The 19,737-nt window shown below is 40.3% G+C and overlaps 1 protein-coding gene across 2 annotated transcripts in view; it reads right to left on the bottom strand.

Moving 5' to 3' along the window:
• fam120c (family with sequence similarity 120 member C) overlaps positions 1-19,737 on the bottom strand; it is a 69,309-nt gene that overhangs the window by 25,687 nt on the left and 23,885 nt on the right. For both annotated transcript variants that reach the window (XM_057860721.1, XM_057860729.1), the window contains exons 3-7: positions 13,865-13,947; positions 10,291-10,419; positions 8,618-8,720; positions 8,454-8,527; positions 3,664-3,941 (exon numbers count right to left, since the gene is read on the bottom strand). In XM_057860721.1, the coding sequence (XP_057716704.1) occupies positions 3,664-3,941; positions 8,454-8,527; positions 8,618-8,720; positions 10,291-10,419; positions 13,865-13,947 (667 nt within the window). The remainder of the gene's footprint in view (positions 1-3,663; positions 3,942-8,453; positions 8,528-8,617; positions 8,721-10,290; positions 10,420-13,864; positions 13,948-19,737) is intronic.

Raw genomic sequence — 19,737 nt, 5'->3', positions numbered from 1 at the left:
ATCCGAGTAATTTTATTCACCTCGAGTAATCGTTTATTTTGACAGCTCTAAGCATCACGTTTTGCTAGGACTACTTTTAATGCGGGACAACGCGCTGTCACGTGCGGAGAGGAAGAAGGGGGGAAAAAAAAAAAACTTACCGCAGCCGACAGCCGCCACAAACGACGCCGACGTTGCTAAATACTAGCCCGCACAATGCTACATTGGTAACAGATAGCATCTGGTGCGTCTCATAGAGATCACATGTATGTTGAACTAGATGCTCAGTGAAAGACTAGGCCGCGTCTGGGCAGCGTTAGCAAACAGCCGCCATCTTAAAGCAGTAGAGCGCTAAGCGCTAATAAAGAGCGTTAAGCGCTAATATATAAGATTAACGTTACTGTCACTACTAGCTCACCTTACGTTAGCATTGCGGAGGGCTAGGTTTCAATTAATTAAGACCGCTTTCGATGCGTGGCTAACGTGTCTTTCATACAGGCTTTACACAACATAGCGTTGTGGAGTGATGAGGGTGTCAAATAAAAACTCAATAAGGCTAACTATCAATTTTAGCTCAGTAGTCATTGCTGGATAAAACACCAAGTAGCACTAGTCCCTAATGTGCTCCAATACAGCCTGTATCATACATTTATTTTGAACAGTGCAAAAACTCAAAATCCTATCAGGACTTACAGTTTAGACTAACTTAAAACTTAACTAGAACTTAAAAATGGCTTGACACAAGTAGATATTTAATTGAAAAACGTGGGGAAAAATCCTAACTTTTAAGTGATGTGTGTTATCAAGCGTAAAGGCATTTTTAGATGTGTTTATATATATATATATATTATATAATATATATATACTTTTAAAAAATAAGATTAAAGGTTTTTTGAGTGAAAGCAGTGAATTAGTCATTTTTTAAAATTCTAGTTACATCTGAGATACAATTGTTGGCTGTTTTTAACAATATACATCAAAAATAAAGACATTGATTGACTGAAAATGATAAAATGTCTTGTTTTCTCATGTATATTTATAATTGCTCTTCACCTAAAAATATATTTGTTTTATCCGATTACTCGATTAATCGATAGAATTTTCAGTCGATTACTCGATTACTAAAATATTCGATAGCTGCAGCCCTATTTTGAACTACCAATGTGCTATGCTTGTGCTGTGTTTCACCATTCAGTAAAATGACATTTCTGTATCTGTACACGAGCTCTGTTTTCTTGTATTCTTCTGTTTATTGGTGCTAAAATTAGGGTGCGCGTTTTCAACGGGTACAATAATTTTCCCTAGATTTTACAAGTAAATTTGGGCTGCGCATTATACACGGGTGCGCCTTATATTCGGGAAATTACGGTAGGTTCGCTACAACAGACCCTTCCAGAGAAGTCTACTGCTTTAAGATGGCGGCTGTTTACTAACGTCGGCAAGTGTGTCATTCCGCATCTAGTTCTCTATACATGTTCTAACGCCGCCGTCGTCTGTCATTTCGCATCTAGTTCTACATATACAGTGCCTTGCAAAAGTATTTGGCCCCCTTGAATCTTGCAACCTTTCACCACATTTCAGGCTTCAAACATAAAGATATGAAATTTAATTTTTTTGTCAAGAATCAACAACAAGTGGGACACAATCGTGAAGTGGAACAACATTTATTGGATAATTTAAACTTTTTTAACAAATAAAAAACCGAAAAGTGGGGCGTGCAATATTATTCGGCCCCTTTACTTTCAGTGCAGCAAACTCACTCCAGAAGTTCAGTGAGGATCTCTGAATGATCCAATGTTGTCCTAAATGACCGATGATGATGAATAGAATCCACCTGTGTGTAATCAAGTCTCCGTATAAATGCACCTGCTCTGTGATAGTCTCAGGGTTCTCTTTAAAGTGCAGAGAGCATTATGAAAACCAAGGAACACACCAGGCAGGTCCGAGATACTGTTGTGGTGAAGTTTAAAGCCGGATTTGGATACAAAAAGATTTCCCAAGCTTTAAACATCTCAAGGAGCACTGTGCAAGCCATCATATTGAAATGGAAGGAGCATCAGACCACTGCAAATCTACCAAGACCCGGCCATCCTTCCAAACTTTCTTCTCAAACAAGGAGAAAACTGATCAGAGATGCAGCCAAGAGGCCCATGATCACTCTGGATGAACTGCAGAGATCTACAGCTGAGGTGGGAGAGTCTGTCCATAGGACAACAATCAGTCGTACACTGCACAAATCTGGCCTTTATGGAAGAGGTGCAAGAAGAAAGCCATTTCTCAAAGATATCCATAAAAAGTCTCGTTTAAAGTTTGCCACAAGCCACCTGGGAGACACACCAAACATGTGGAAGAAGGTGCTCTGGTCAGATGAACCCAAAATTGAACTTTTTGGCCACAATGCAAAACGATATGTTTGGCGTAAAAGCAACACAGCTCATCACCCTGAACACACCATCCCCACTGTCAAACATGGTGGTGGCAGCATCATGGTTTGGGCCTGCTTTTCTTCAGCAGGGACAGGGAAGATGGTTAAAATTGATGGGAAGATGGATGCAGCCAAATACAGGAACATTCTGGAAGAAAACCTGTTGGTATCTGCACAAGACCTGAGACTGGGACGGAGATTTATCTTCCAACAGGGCAATGATCCAAAACATAAAGCCAAATCTACAATGGAATGGTTCAAAAATAAACGTATCCAGGTGTTAGAATGGCCAAGTCAAAGTCCAGACCTGAATCCAATCGAGAATCTGTGGAAAGAGCTGAAGACTGCTGTTCACAAACACTCTCCATCCAACCTCACTGAGCTCGAGCTGTTTTGCAAGGAAGAATGGGCAAGAATGTCAGTCTCTCGATGTGCAAAACTGATAGAAACATACCCCAAGCGACTTGCAGCTGTAACTGGAGCAAAAGGTGGCGCTACAAAGTATTAACGCAAGGGGGCCGAATAATATTGCACGCCCCACTTTTCAGTTTTTTATTTGTTAAAAAGTTTAAACTTTCCTATAAATTTTGTTCCACTTCACGATTGTGTCCCACTTGTTGTTGATTCTTGACAAAAAATTAAAATTTTATATCTTTATGTTTGAAGCCTGAAATGTGGCGAAAGGTTGCAAGGTTCAAGGGGGCCGAATACTTTTGCAAGGCACTGTATGTGATATCTACCGTAGCATTATTGTGGACGTATGTTTGTAGCAACTACCAACTAGGCGTTGTTCGTAGCGGCTGTTGGCCGCAGTCAGGTATTATTGTTTTTTTATCTAGCGGCATAAGTTGAGCGTGACATTTACTCTTAGTCCGTTCCTCATTGCGTCTTGAAGACCGCGCTTACTGTGTTTTAGTTCCACTTTACCTGGTATACGGTAATTCAATAATCGGAATTTGGATGTTTGTGAATCGTTCTCGAGTCTTCCAGGGCCAAATCGCGAATAATCTAAGAATCGGAAATTTCGCACGCCTCTACCCAAAATCAACTCATTGTTTGCCATTGACAACAATAGACATCCAACTCATTTGAATTGGGAGGACTGACGGTGAATGCTCATCTTTTAGTGCCACTGACGGCTCAAATTTCACCCCATGAAAACAGGTTTCTGGTAACCAAAAATAAATAACTGAGTATCGATACTTTTGGAATCAAATATCGTGTACTACGCAGCGAAATACATTGATATGAAAACTTACTTTGCGTTACTGTCGTTGGGTTCGTCGCCGTCCGACGAAGAGGACGGTGACGGGGAAGGGCCGGACTGAGCGCCGGCATGATGATTGGGCAAACGCCCTCCACCCTGAGAGGAATCATATGGCGCCGACCAGTCGGAGAAGCCCATCTTTCCAGTCGGGGAATCGTTGCAGTCTTGGGACGGCGCCGGTGGGTTCTGAAACAGAGGTGCCGAGCCGTGTCCGAATGGAGCATTTGCAAAAGGCGATTTGAAGCCGGCCGGTGCCTGGGGGTGAGGGAACTGAAGAAAGACAACACACACAAAAAAAAAACAACACAATAAATTATTTTTTATTAATAATTATCATTATTAAATAATTTTTTGGCATCCAAACAAACTGGATTTACACTTTCACTTTTGACCCAAACCAATGCAAAAAGGCTCTATAGGCCTGTGTGAAAAAGGCTTGTTCGGTGGGATAATAAAATATTGAAAAATGGGCGTGGTTAAGTATCAACGTTGGAACCAATTTCAATGCTAAAAATTAAAGATGCACTGATACCGATACTAGTATCGGCAGGGGGCGCCGATCCGGCCCGAAATGGTGGTATCGGTATCGGCGAGTACCAACAAAGACGGCGCCGATACCATTTACCGGTCCATTATTATAACATTTGACCACAGCCTTTTTCTCCTCCTGGCGCTCACTACACTCTGTCTCTGTGTTGTGTGATGACACGTGAACACCAAGCAGCTATCGCTATTGGCCTGCTCCAGACCAATGAGAGCGGGCCAATAGCCACTCCTGACCAATCAAAAGGGGGCTTTTTCATATGGACGAAAAACAAACCAGGAAATATGGCGGCGCCGCGGCGGTCGAGAAATATTTCCAAATAGAAATCCCGTCGATTAAAATCAATGGCTGCATGCAAGATTTGCGGCCTGAAAGTTTGGAGATGTGGAGTCAAATCGGCCAGTTTCAATACCTCGAACTTGATAAAACATTTGAAGATGAAACGTGAACGAACACAACGAGTTTGAGCCTGCGAGAGCAGGACTGCTATCCAGAGGAAAAAGGCCGCTGGACCGGAGCAACAATCTCTGGTCAGTTCACTTTGTCTACTTTACTTTTATTGTCTTTCACTGAAAGAAATGCCGCAGTAATTTGGGAAGTGTTTCCAAAGTATTGTTGCCACCTTTCAGAAATAGAAATAAGGGACTCCCACCTCCCGAAAAAAAGGAGAGACGGGATGCTGTGGTCAATTATTATTACTTATAATTGTTAGCGTCCGCAAATGCGGAAAGAAGGTTGAACCTTGAAGCAGACAACAATCGGGGGATACATAAAAGGGTTTAATGATTGCAAACAAAAAATAACACGCGATCGCAGGACAGTAGAAATAACAAAAGGAGTCCGTAACAGCAGGTCGACGGACAAACTAAGACGATAGGCAGCGGTTACAAACGAGAGCAGCACACTAACAGAAAAACCCAATGCAGGGGCATAACAAGCAAATGTAGCAAGATTATTGTGCCAGATGTCAAATAGCGATCAGCAATGTAAATATCTCGGCAGCCTTCTCTGAGATCACCCGTGCTTAAATGCTGCGTTGATGAGTCTGAATTGGATTCAAGTGCCACGCCCCCACGCCCAGCAACAAAACACAATCTAACCAGCAGAAAGTTGCACTGTTTGGACTTTGAGAGGTTTAAAAAAGTTTATTCAGTTCATTCAGAGTTTATTATTATGAATTTATTTTTACTTTCTTACTGTTGGGCTAGTATTATACATGTTTTATTAATTTCACAAATTTAGCACTATTTTGGCCTTTGAGAGCGGAAGGTTTATTCAACTATTGTCTACTAGGGATTAGTGTACTTTTTTCCTATTTTGCAAAGATGAGCAACAGCCTGACAAAGCCTTGATAGCAATGATTTCACATCCAATTATGTAGCTCTTTGGGGGGGGGGGGGGGGGGGGGGATAAATATATATATATATATATAATCGGGGTGGTATCGGTATCGGCCGATACTGCACAGCCAGGTATCGGGGCCAAAAAATGGTATCGGTGCAACACCACTAAAAATATACACCTCGGTATAATTATGAAATTGTAGTAGAGTTGAAAAAAAAAATAATTCCTATCTTGAACTGTAATGTACAGAAAGTTGCATTATGTACAGAAAGTTGCATTACATTCATAAATCATAACCAAAACAGTACGCAAATGAACCAAACTCAGTGTATCCACATAAACTGTTCCACCTGTAATTAACACACATCTCAGATGACCTCTTCTTTCCTGATGAATTCCAGGGCCTTAAACTTCCCTTATATTCCAAATAGATTATTTTTCTTCAATATTGACCAGTGTTGTTACTTAGTAACGCCTTACTGTAATCTGATTTCTTTCAGTAACGAGCAATCTAACGCGTTCATTTTTTTAAACTAGTAATCTGCTTAAAGTTAGTTTCCTTAGTGCCTGTGTGTTACTGTTTTGTTATTGCCTCATAATGTATGTAGAATGAAGAATACTGTAGTCATGTACGAAGAGCATTTCAAATAGAAATGTTGCTCTTGAGTTTGGGAGTGACATCACGTGTGTGTGGGTGTGTGTGTGTGGGGGGGGGGGATGTTGATGACCGTGAAACAAAAGTCAAACGTTTGGCCACACCTCATCATTTGTGCATTTTCTATATTTGTGCTAATATTGACATAGTTCTTGTTCATTTGGTTCATTTTTGTTGTTTGTTTTATTGCTTTACAACTTTTATAGACAACATTTTAATGGATATATTCAATGCTATATTTAATGGTCTTTTTTTTTAAAGGGGAAGTTTAGAATTTGACATTAGGCTTAATCTTAGAGTTTAAGTTAAATTGAACAAATTTCGTGCAGTTTGTCAGTTATTTGTTCGTTTCAGGGCTCCGGAGTGGCTAGTAAATCATTCAGAAATACTGCAGGTAAAATTACACATGGCAAAGCAAATAAATTATGCATACAAATCGGTTTAGTAATAATAATGTAACGAATCGGGTTCTAATGTGACGGACTGGCGGCTGAGTTTTGCATGCTGTTCCTGATGAGAGTGAAAGAGGTGCGGTAGAGTTAGAAGGTTTTCTCTTTTCATGTTCTGTTGTTGGCGTCGACTACTACGGACAGTAGCAGTGTTGTATTGTACAAGTTCTGAAATAAATTATTAAAAGCCTCAAGAAACTGGCGACTTCCTTGGCGATGTTGCAATAATTGTCACCTTAACTTAAAAAGACTGGTGAACTGCGGTCAGAAGAGGACTGTCGAGATATTAAGACATATTCCCGCTGTATTATCGAGCCAGGTTATTGACGTGCACACCACGCTCTTATTTTTCTATCATTCATTCATTTTCCATGCCGCTTTTCCCCAATTTAATTTCAATGATAAGTGTCACACTTTTCCCTTATTTCACCACCTGCACTAACCTTCTGGGTAACTATGTTGATTTCTCACACAAGAATATCCCCCGTGCTGTCGTCTTGCAGGAAAAAAATGAAATTGCGAAGCTGGAGTAAATCGTCGTATTTCGAGTATTGCGTCATATGTCAAAACAAATGAAATGAAACAAAACAAATTATATGTTGGCTGTCGAAAGGATCGTATATCGATGCGTTCTTACTGTATGTCAAGGTACCACTGTGTATTGTTGTACTTTGATTTATGGGTGGATACTTGACCTACACGTAAGCCTGTCGCGATATCCAATAATTCCATTTATCGCGCGGTATATAAAAATAAAGACGGTAATTTTCGTGCTGCGATTTATCGCCTCGCGTGCACGTGCTTGTCACGTGCGTGCGTGCGCGACGCACGCGCTTGCGGCAGATGTGTGGCAGACGTGCTTGACAGCGCCGTTTAAAGTTCAGCTTCCTTGTGCCACTCTGTTTTATTGACTTCTGGGTATGTTCGTTTTATACATTTGAGTTTGAGTGACCGTCATTTAATGGATGGAGGCAGGGCCGAGTGCACTGTCGGCGCACAGCAATGAGCGAGTGGAATGAGGAAGAGGACAAACCAGTCTGCAAAATGTTTTTGGAGGTTGTTTCAACAAAGATGGCCAACAGAATAAATCTACATGCTCATTTGAAACACTGTTATCCTCTCCAGTTTTCACTGCTTAGTAAGAAAACTGCATCGCAACAAGCGGAGCCTCCTCGTCATGTTAATTGACAATTAGAGGTATTCGCTTGATGTGAGAAATACAGACGACACCGCGCAAAATAGCGTTCCCTGACGGAAAGTGAAGTCCGCTACATTGCTGAAGAAATGAGACCGTTTTACCTCTGTTAAATGATATTTGATACCTTTGGGAGCCAAATTTTTGTTATTGCTACTTAATTAGTCTATTTTTCGTTGTTGAAGTGCAATTATTGTGACTCCAACTTTATACCTATATTCCTAAATGCTTGATGATGACAATAAATAAAAACAAAAATAAAAAATTTGGGGTGTGGGGGGCGCGCAATAATTTATGAGATAATTTATCGCCCACTAAAATGTGCTATCGCGACAGGCCTACCTACACGACACATTGAAAATCTTATATTATATGACTGTTGAGGTACTGTTTGTGCGCATTTTTTCTTTTTGTTTTGTATGTATAGGTCTTTTTTGCTGTATCCATGTTTCAGAGTCATGTTTCATGTCCCCTCATACATGACGGTCGCACAGGTTGGTATCTTTGTGGAAGATGTGTGCCAAATTTTATTGCTGTGACTAAAAAACAAGAATGTTGAAAACAACATATAACAACAGACAAATATGTATTCTACCTGATTTTTTCCAGGATGCATCGGTCCCATGTGGCCAGGTGGTCCCCCGAATGGAGTGGGCCCAAACCCAGGTACTGATCAAAGAAACCCAAAACACGGTAATTAGGGATACCACTACCTCTAGTGTGTGAAAAACCTTGTGTGCAAAACGACAATTTACTCACAAATGAAAGAGGGAGGTCCCATGTTAGGCGATCGTGGTTTGGAGGCCGCTGAGAAATATTCCACAGCTCTCTTAAATCTATCCACTTTGTCTTCCATGCGAGACTGCGGGGGAGACAGAAGCAAAACGAAACTTCTTCAAAAAAAAAATTTTTAAAAACTTGTTTTAACGCTCATATACTCTGATAAATACAATACTACCGTAATTTCCGGATTATAGGCCGCTACTTTTTTCCCCTCATTTTGAATCCTGCGGCTTATAGTGCAGTGTGATTTATTTCTTTAAATATGTGGGTCAATAGGTAACACTTTATTTGTCAGCGGCATCATAAGACCTTCATAATAATGACATGACACTATCATGGGCATCAATGAATGCTAATGACGGTTGTCATTTAGTGTCATCCGGAAAATTATGTCACTAGCTGCATTTATGTCCAGCTGGGATCTTTTACATCCATTCAAAAGCGAGATAATTTGCCGGATGACATCTGTCGTAAGCATTCATTAATGCTCATGGCAGTGTCATGTCATAGTTATGATGGTCTTATGACGCCACTGTCAAATAACGTGTTACCAAATACCAAAACTAGCTATTAATGAAACAACTAGAACAGTAACTGAGGATATAATTAGCACAGAACATGAATTTTGATTGTAATTTACATTTGTAGTGCTGCAATGCATGCTGGGAAGCATGTTGGACAACAACCGTGTTGACAGCAGGTGGCGGCAGAGGTTGACTGTCTCCTCAAAGGGAGCAGTGATGGCCAAATGAAGCTTCTTGAAGCAATAAAGCTTTGCAGCCTATTGGTTCAAAGTTTCATTTGTTCTTATGACAGTCTTATGATGTCGCTGTCAAATAAAGTGTTACCAGTTAATATCTTTAGGTGTAAATATTCCATGATACAGTGAGAACATGCTGTGTCAAATTTAGTGGGTGGCGGATTATAGTCAGGTGAACCTTATTGTCCGAAAAATACAGTAATTGTGAGAAAATTTTTGGACCCCAAAAATCAATAGGATGTGATGTGAGATCAACTGGGAGTTACCTGGACTTACCCCAAAATAAACAGGAAAAGACTAAAGATCAACAGGAAGTTACCTAGTAATTCCTCGCGGAGGACGTGACTTAAAATTGGCCCAAAAAAGCAGGAAGTGACGTGTAAATGCCCCAAAACAAACAGGAAATTACCTTTTATTTTACACCAAAATAAACAAGAAGTGACTAGAGATCAACAAGAAGTGACCCAGTAACGTCACACAGAGGAAGTGACCTGGAATTGGCCCAAACCCAACAGGATATGACCCAAAATTAAGAGGAAGTGACCGGGTATTGCCCCCAAAAAAAGCAGGAAGTGACCTGTAAATGCCACAAAACAAACAGAAAATTACCCATATTTGCCTCAAAATCAACCGGAAGTGACCCCTAATCCATGAAAGTCATTCGAGGGCAGGCAACGAATGAACGTTTCTTCATCCGGTGCCAGTCCTCCCACTTCAAATGGATTGGACATCCCGCTGTGTCAATGGCAGCCAATGAGCTGATTAACCTTTTAGTATATTTATGCACCAAAGTTTGTGTCGTGTGGTGATTTATCAAGCCTCTGGTTTGCTGGGACATCAAGTGCGAGTTTGATGTTATATTTTAGCACCATTGATGAAGGTGACCCACCGGCGACTGCTTGAAGACGTCTCTGGCGATGGCGTCAAGGTTTCCGAGGTCTTTGATGGATGAGACGTACTCCGACACGGCCTTAATGACCACTTCGCAGGGCGGCAGCACCAGTTGGTGGGCTCGCACCTGTGACAGCAAGATGGACCGGTTTGTCAAGTGACAACAATGTCAGACTTCTTCACGCCATAAGCAAATACTGTGCGGCTCATACTTTTATCAAGATGCTTAAGTGTTAAACTCGATATGGATACTGAAAATAATCATTGATAACAATTTTTTGCTACTAAATAGAAAAATTCACTATCAGTGTTTCTCCACTGGTGGTCATTATTTTTGACAAATCAAAAATCAAATAAAAATGCCCTGCAGAATGCCCCAAAACTATATGTCATTTTTATCAACTCTTGCAGTAATTCTGCATCTGTTATCATACGTTTTGACACACACACAAAAAAACTTCCTCGAACTTCCCAAAAATCAACAGGCAGTCACCCAAAATCAACAGGAAGTGTGCCATAAGTACCCTAAAATTAACAAGGAAGTGACGCAAAATTAACAGAAAGTGACCACGTAAGTGTGCCAAAACCAACAAAAAGTGACCTGAAATCAAAAGGAACTGACCCAAAATCAATCAGAAGTTACCTGGAATTGCCCTAAAAATTAAAAGGAAATGATCTATAATGTAGAGGAAGTGAGCCCAGAATACCTTGAAACGAAATGTTATTATTTTAAACTATTTCTCCATTGGTGGTCATTTTTTTACAACGTGACCCTAAATCAACAGAAAATGACTTTTAAGTGTCCCAAAATCAACTGTAAGTGACTGAAGGACAGGAAGAGACCCAAAAAAGTCCTAAAATCAACAGGAAATGATCCAAAATGTTCAAGAAATGACCCCGGCATGCCCCGAATTGTACTGGAAGCCACCCATAATCAATGAAAAAAGACCCATAAGTACCCTTAAATTAACAAGATAGTGACCCAAAATTAACTCATTGCCTCTCTTTGATAACAATAGACATGCAATTCCTGTGAACTCTCATCTTACAGTGCCACTGACGGGGCTAGATTCCAATTCATTTGGACTGGGAGAGGTGAATGGCAACCAATGAGCTAAAGGGCAGCTGAAGAGCTTTTTGGATTTCGGTGTAATTTTATGAATATAAGCATTGGACGAGTTCCTCAAAACAAACGTCATTTTTAACGCGTAACTGCGAGGATAATTTGCGTTTTTTTTTTATTTATTTATTTTTTCCCCTTAGTTTTTTTGCACTCCGTTAATAGTCCCTTCCTAAAGCCGGAGGTGTGACATAAATTCCTGAACACAACAGAAGACAATCCACAACGAGCATAGCAGCAGAAGCAGCAGCAGCAACAGCAGCGATATCAGTGCTATTTCCACCGAAAGTAGCCGTTCAGGATTGCTCTTTCGTGACGCTAACGATGGCAAGGGCTCCCAGGAAAGATGATCTACAATAGCGTACTGCATGAATGCTATATTTAGACCGTGACGTCGCGATTGTAACGCGGAAGTGGGTCATTATAGACATGCCCTCGCATACAATCCATGTTATTTCTGCTTGTTTTCTCCGGTAATCTTTCCAAAAAAAAAACAAAAAAACATGCCGAGTCAACACTGCTGCTAAGGAACTTGTAGAAACAACTCTAGACATTACGACATATGAAGGATGTTTTCTTCATGCGTGGCGTTTTGCCGTGCTGCTTCGGTCTGACAATGAATGACCTAAAAAAAATGTTTTTTAAATGGTATCTGACTGCCACTGTTGCTACCTTTTCTGTTGTAAAAAAAAAAAACTTTAGTAAGGGGGAAGTGGAAATAAATTATAGAATTAAAAGATTTGTTATTAATGAAAAAATTAAAATTATCCGTTGGCTGTCAACGAGTACCATTTGTGATCGCTACACAAAAATAAATGCAAATCGCCCCTAAGAACGGTCAGAGACGTAAGACAACCAGAGGATATAATATATAAGAAAGACGGGGCATATGGTGGTAAACGATAGATTGTTGAAACATGAGAATGTCATTCTCATTGGCGTAAGACAATGCACACAAGAAAAAGGTGTCGATAAAAAAGCTACCTCTGTATCAGGTCGGTGTTCTTTTTCCCCATCTTTTTCAGCCCTTGACACTCAAGCCATCTCTTTAACTGAACATTTGTATGTTCTTCCACATAATTACCAGTGAATTCGGCACCAGGGGCATCATTTTCGGACAGAAATCGGTAGGTTTAGCTCAGTAAACATCTTGTTTATACACTATTTCCATGCATTTACTATTTGGGACAAACGGGAGGTTGACCCGCCTAGCAACAATTGCTAAAAGTGACGTGTTGCTTGCCGTACACTTTTCATCCCTACATGTTTGAACCTGAAGTGTCAGATGATGATTGAGTTTACTTGGCACAGCAGACATTGGTGACGACAACGATTGACAGCTCGACATTCACGAGTGGAAGACTGGTCAGCCTGTGTCCAGCATCGTAATTTTTCTATGAGACTTTCTTTCACCAGTGATTATGTGATATAATTAGCGGTCACTGCAAAAACAGTTGAGTAGTTATGTCAACCCAAATCCCACAATCATAACCAACCAAACTAAGTGATGACACACTGATCAAGCTCTATCCAAATTCACTGCTAGGCTACTAGGCTTTATATTTACCCTGTGATAGGCCAAAAAAATAACTAGGCAAAGACCTATTTGGTGCTGGGGACATTTTAATTTACATAATACCTATAGATCTAGTAATAAATGTATCAAATTCACATGAATTGACGACATGTCAGCTAGCTATCTCGAATATCAAATTTTAGAATTAGATAGGCCAGTTCAGGTCTACTTACATCTTTGTAAAACCAAGGTTGTACTGTTGTAGGTTTCCAAAGCTGTCGTCGCCGAAATGGCCGGGGAGTTCTTCCGGCTTACTCTCACAAAAGTGGTCTAAATCTTTGCAGAAGACGTTTATTTGGGCCACTCATAGCGTCTCTAGCCTTCGCGTGAGCAATACATTGCTACACATCTAGATGGCATGACGAATCTCACAAGTAAAACCCAGAAAATGTTTGCAATATATGGCGAGGGTAGCGTGGTGCTATACTTTCGTTTTAGAGTGCTGCCGGGGTCCTCTAGAATGGACGTCATCAGGTAGCAGCCGGCAGCAAGGTGCATCCCTCGTTGCTAAGGTGTTGCTATGGCAGTCACTCAAAAACTATGCGGTCAATTATTTTTTTTAAATATGAGTTTTGAGACAGCAAATGATGCATTTAATACAATTTAACAGAGTAAAACACTCAGAACGAAATCCGAAAACCACTTCAGCTGCCCTTTAAGATGGAAAACCTTCCTCCATTACTATTTCTATCAACCGTAGTACAAAACCAAACTTCCCACATGACAACAACAAAACGAATGAATAACTGAGCATTGAGACTTTTGCAATAAAGTATCGTATCCCGATACAACATTTCCGTAGTGCTTCTTCCATACTACGACTAAGAAATACCATTTAATTTTCCAGTGTATTTTCTCGGCGCAGGAATACGCTACCTTGAGAGATGCTAGTGGGTGTTCTGGTCCCAGCAGGCTCCAGTGGAAGGCAGCCAGGTCTTCATCAGGCAGAATATGATTTCCTTCAGAGAGCAGAATAGACTATAGGTTGACCAAAATGGGATTTTCAAAGGACGATCCTGATACCGATTTTTTTGTAAATAAGCTGATTATAGATGTCCAAAGCCAATTTTGTAAGCTGTTATTTGAGGCCGATATACTTTTTTTCCTAAAGCACGTTAATTATGAAAGACAATTAAAAGACTCAGTAAAGCAATGTATTAGAAGTGATTTTTTTCTTCTGCTACTTCCCTTTTGTAAAACTGGCCACTAGGTGGTGCAAAATCTCAATTAACATAGATCATCACCCAAACACATCGTATTATACAGCTGATATCAACCGAATCCCGATCTTGAAAAAATATCATCATATATTGTCTGGCCCATGTATTGGTTGACCTTCGTCATCATCACCCAAGCAGTGAACAAATGTAATCCTACGATATCGACCAATCTAGACAAAAAGTCCATATATCGGCCGGCTAATTTATCCGTCAACCTTCATGAGATTGATCATCACCCAAACAGTGAACATTACAGTTATCCCCTTATATTAGCGGATATCACCCGATCAAGAAAAAAAGTCTATATATCAGCCCGATACATCAGGCCACTGAATATCGGTTGACATTCATAAGAAAGATCATAACAGTTATCCTACTACAGGCAGTCCCCGGGTTACGACGTTGTTACGACTTTACGATGCCGGAATCTCGTCCGCTATTTTGTCTTCAGTCATTTTGGGGTTTTTTTGTCACGTAAACATGACCTTATTGTACCTCACAGTATCTTATTTTTTTCTTTATTAATATGATGTGTTCTGTCCTCACAGAGCATGAAGTTATTCAGCTTGACAGACAGCAAACAAGGCAATTGTGGTGTTTCAAGCTTTTTACTTCCTTCACTCTTGACCATTTGAAAAGCTGTAACACACATATGTGCACTTAAGTTTAAAACGACAAGTATTTTAACCAAAAAAAAAAAAAAAAATACTCGATGCAAAAGAATTGGTGTTCAAACGTCAATCTAGTGTCAGCAATATGTATCGCATTTTTCGGACTATACGTCGCACCTGAGTATAAGTCACACCAGCCATAAAATGCCCAACGAAGAGAAAAAAAACACATTTAAGTCGCATTGGAGTATAAGTCGCATTTTTGGGGGAAATTTACTTGATAAAATCCAACAAATAGAACAGATATGTCATCTTGAAAGGCAATTTAAAATACAATATGGAACAACATGCTGAATAAGTGTACAGTATGATAATGTTACATGAAGCATGAAAAACAAAATGCGAACATGGCCGGTGCGTAACATAGCTAGAAGAGTTATTCAGATAACTATAGCATAAAGAACATGCTCACAAGTTTACCAAACCACCAGTGTCACTCCAAACCACCAAAATAACATGTGAAATGATATAATGTGTTAATTATTTCACATAAGTCGCTCCAGAGTACAAGTCGCACCCCCAGCCAAACTATGACTCTTCGCGTGCCCGCCTACATGGGCCGGTTTATCAACCGAGAATGCGCCATTTTCAGCATTCATTCCCCAGCTGTGTCCCCGCTAGAGCTGGGAATCTTTTGGCACCTAACGATTCGATTACGATTACGATTCAGAGGCTCCGATTCGATTATAAAACGATTATTGATGCACCTCCCCCCCCCCCCTTTTTTTTTTAATTTTTTTTTTTATGTTTTGTACATTAGTTCCAAAATTGTTCAAAAATACTCTCAGGCTAAACCACACTACTATTTCAGTATCAAGTTAACATTTAGCAGTAAACAAATATACAAAAATAACATTAAATAAAAAAACTCTAGTCCCCATTCTGTATCAGCAGCTTTAAACTACATTCAATTAATTTAATGTTGTGAATCAACCGTTAAAATTGCTCCCGTTAATCCATAATTTCCCTTTGGTCTACTTTCGACATGTGAAAGTTTTAAAACTATTTTAAAGATTTAGGAGTTTTTTGGATAAAAAGTTAATTAGGTTTGCTTGGAAGGTTCGCTACAACAGCCTTGCAGGGAAGTGTACTGCTTTAAGATGGCGGCCGTTTATAATGCCCGCATCTAGCTTTTTGTAGATGTGCTAACACTACCAAATCTATATTGCATCTAGTACTATATAAATGATATCCACCGTAACATTATATGGATGTACTTTGAAGCAGCTTTTCGGCAACAGTCAGGTATGTTGTTGTGTTTTTTTATCTCGTTGCATGAGTTGAGCTAGAGCCGTGAGTTGAGCATTGGCATTACCCGAGGGGCCGGGTAATGGGAAGCATGATGTTTAGCTACTCTCGCTCCGTTCCGTCCCGAAGACCGCGCGGCGCGCTGAGTGTTGTGTACTTCCGCTTTACTTCGCATATTTTAATAATCGGAATTTGGATGTTTGTGAATCGTTCTCGAATCTTCCACGGCCGAATCGCGAATAATCTAAGAATCGGAAATTTTGCACACCTCTAGTCCCCGCCGACGAACACTCCTGCTGGGGCCGCAGCAAGGGAATGACAAGCCCAAAACTGCTCGCCGCCGGGGGCTGGCCGATCGGTGAAGGCAATCACCCCCACCGCCGTGTGATACGAGTCAGTTTTGTGTGATTTTTCGTGTTCGAAAGGCGAGGAAGAAAAAGCCGCTCAGTTCGGGTTAGCATGTAGCCTAGCGCTCACCATTCTCTTTTGCTTACGCTCTTTCCTCCGTCTCAGAGTCGCTGGCAGGGAAATGACAAGAGCTTGACTAACTCCGGTGGCATAAAATACAGGTCGAAAGGTTTAAGAAATTGGCAGTTTTGACCATTATGCAGTAATTTCGCCCTGTAGTACTTAATAAATGTATTTTTAGTATTTCATATTCGATTTAGCACAAGACTTATTTGTCATGACTAAGGATGGAACAATACTCTGTTTTATATGACACCGTTTTATATGGAATCGCCCTCTTCCATTCAATACATAAAAATATTCGATCCAAATGAAAAGCTCCCAAAATGTATTTTCCGACTTATTTTTGTCATCTCTCCCGCTAAAATGTCCGGCGCAGCTTTGCCTTGAAAAACTAAACTCTGCTGCTAGCAGCCACCCTCCTCTTCTCCTCCCCCAAACTGCATGAAAGATTGGGAGCTGTGAGGAAAGACAGGAGGCGGTTTGCCTGCTTCAAAATCGGACAGATCCGTTGTTTGGCAGCATTTTGGGAAAGCTGATATGCTATCCCGACTTTTACATATTGAATAAAGATAGTCTTTCCGGATACGAACAATAAAGACCGCCAATACATCGTTGCCGACTTGACTGCAACGCATGACATCGGTTTGACAACAGACAGGTTAAGACTGTGGGTCACAGACTGCTAACTCACGGTTACATGATGAACAACGAGTGGCAAATTAAGAGCGCTGTACTTCAAACTCGTCCTGTTTATGAAAGTCGATTGTCAAATGCTGGTGTTGTGCAGTAATGAGCAGACGTGACTTCTGTGGCATTTGTTAACTTTTTCTAATGACCGAAAACACTCGCGCGCACACACTAGATATCATCAAATAACAACCAAGATGTGTTACGTTAAATCCCATGCCATTAGCTGCGTGAGCCCATAGTTATCATGGGACGCATAGACCACATACTACATCGATGAATTAAAAATCGCCATAACTGAATGGAAGTTAAGCTGGCCAAATCAATCTATAGACCCTACTCACCAACGTCACAGAATAACGTGTCGCTGTATCCGGCCGCCATATTGTCCGTCATTGTTTATCCGTATTCTCAATGGTTTCAATTTATCGTGCAATTTATAGTGCAATTCATGGAAGCCCCGGTGCTTTTAGACGCTGTAAACTCATTGGATGCGTTGCATAAAAGGCGTTATGTGGAAAAGCTTCAGTCTACCCATTCGCCAGATCCATATTTGATGCCTAAATCGATATTTTTCGACCCGTTGTCTTTGCCCTCTCTGCCTGACATCTGCTACCCTGATATCTACAACTATCTTGTCCACACAAAATCAGCCTATTATCACGAAAGTTTGAAAAACTTTAAGAGCAGCACTCTAAGCAACATTACCCCTTTACTTCCAATTTTCTAAAATGGCGACAATCAAAAAAAAAAAAAAGTTGACTGCGATGGCCGACGCTTCAAGGATAGGTGGATATTGGACTATTTCTTCAATAAAACACGCAACAACTGTGTGTGCCTCATTTGCAAAGAGACAGTCGCTGTTTTCAAAGAGTTCGATGTGACGCGATAATGATATTACCGAACAAGACACGCTGACATGTACGACAACATTACAGGGAAGATACGCAGCGAGAAATTATAGCAACTTGAAGCTAGTTTAATTTCACAGCAGCAGTATTTCGCAAGAGCCCGAGTGTCGAAAGAGAACGCCACAAAGACGAGACTGTTGAAATTATGAATTAAAAAAAATAATAAAGCAAATGTGACACACAGAAGGGCTTGCTAAAATTTGTTTAAATATATTGTTCTATGTAAATCAGCCAAGGTAGCCCCCCGCATTTTTACCACACCAAATCTGGCCCCCTTTGCAAAAGGTTTGGACACACCTGTTTAACTGATGATCCGTAGACGAGGCCAGCTTCTTTCACTTGGTACCAGCTAAATATTATTCAAAATGTAATAATGGTGGAAGAAATAAGCATCTTGAATTTGAAACTGTATGTTGTCGGCGATTAGCCTCGCAATGATCTTAATTGTGGTTGTCAGCCCAAAACCCTCTAAATATATATTAAATGCATCTTACCAGATATAAAATGACTACTACATAATCTGTGGTAATCGTTTGGAGCCCAGTTTTCTCGTCGAATTGCAGCAGTTCATCTCGTTCTCCTCTCCGGGTCTCTCGGAATACGGTAGAACTTCAAGTCTCTCCGTCTATCTTCTCTGTTATTGCAACCAACCGCCACACACGCCTTCACCATTTTGATTATTAATGTTAACGAGCAGAAAAACACGCCATAATAGGAGGACTTTACGTAGCGGTAATGCGTCAACACGACAAGTTGACAGACAATATGGCGCGGAGGCGTGGTTGTGACGTCATGTGAGAGGGGTCTATACCAGTGCCTATAGATAATATGCAAATATTGTTAATTCAGTATGTAATACAGATGGACTCGGACCACAAATAGGAGGTTTTTGTCCTGTGGTAAACGTACCTGCAAAGAGAGTAATAGCAATCAAGAGTGTGCCCCGCCTCACTTTACGAACAGTAAAGATTGTTTTCAGCACTTTAATATAAAATTTCTTCGGATCAGTAAGAAGTAAGCACCTAAATATTATGCACTATAATGCATGTTTATATGATGGCATTGTTATTTTTGCTTGTTAGCAAAATAAATAAAAAAAAACTTTAAAAAAAAAAATTTTTTTTGTTCCAGAGCATTACATGTATTGAATCGAATCGAAAATCGTGTCCCTCGTATCGAAAATCGTACCGAACCGTGACTTAACTGTATCGTTGCATCCCTACTCATGACCATACAATTTATATAACAATCGGGGGGGAAAATACTTAAGATTCAAAGAATATCTGTAAAAATATTGGAGTAAAGAGATAAAAACAATGATGATATTTTGCAGTCTGCTCTAGTCATCAGCTTCGTGTTTGAGTCTCTATGTCGCCTTTTTCTCTTTTTGAATCTTCCTCATCATCCAAAACCGACTCAAACATATACTATTGTATGTCACACATTTCCTCTGGATCGACAATATCGTTCGAAAAATCCACACTTAAATCAGAATCACTGAAAAACACTTCCTCTTCTATTGGGCTCAATGCTAAATCCAC

Source organism: Corythoichthys intestinalis, chromosome 2, assembly GCF_030265065.1.
Source record: "Corythoichthys intestinalis isolate RoL2023-P3 chromosome 2, ASM3026506v1, whole genome shotgun sequence".
NCBI classification, from domain to species: domain Eukaryota; kingdom Metazoa; phylum Chordata; class Actinopteri; order Syngnathiformes; family Syngnathidae; genus Corythoichthys; species Corythoichthys intestinalis.
This window is presented reverse-complemented; position numbering and strand designations above follow the sequence as displayed.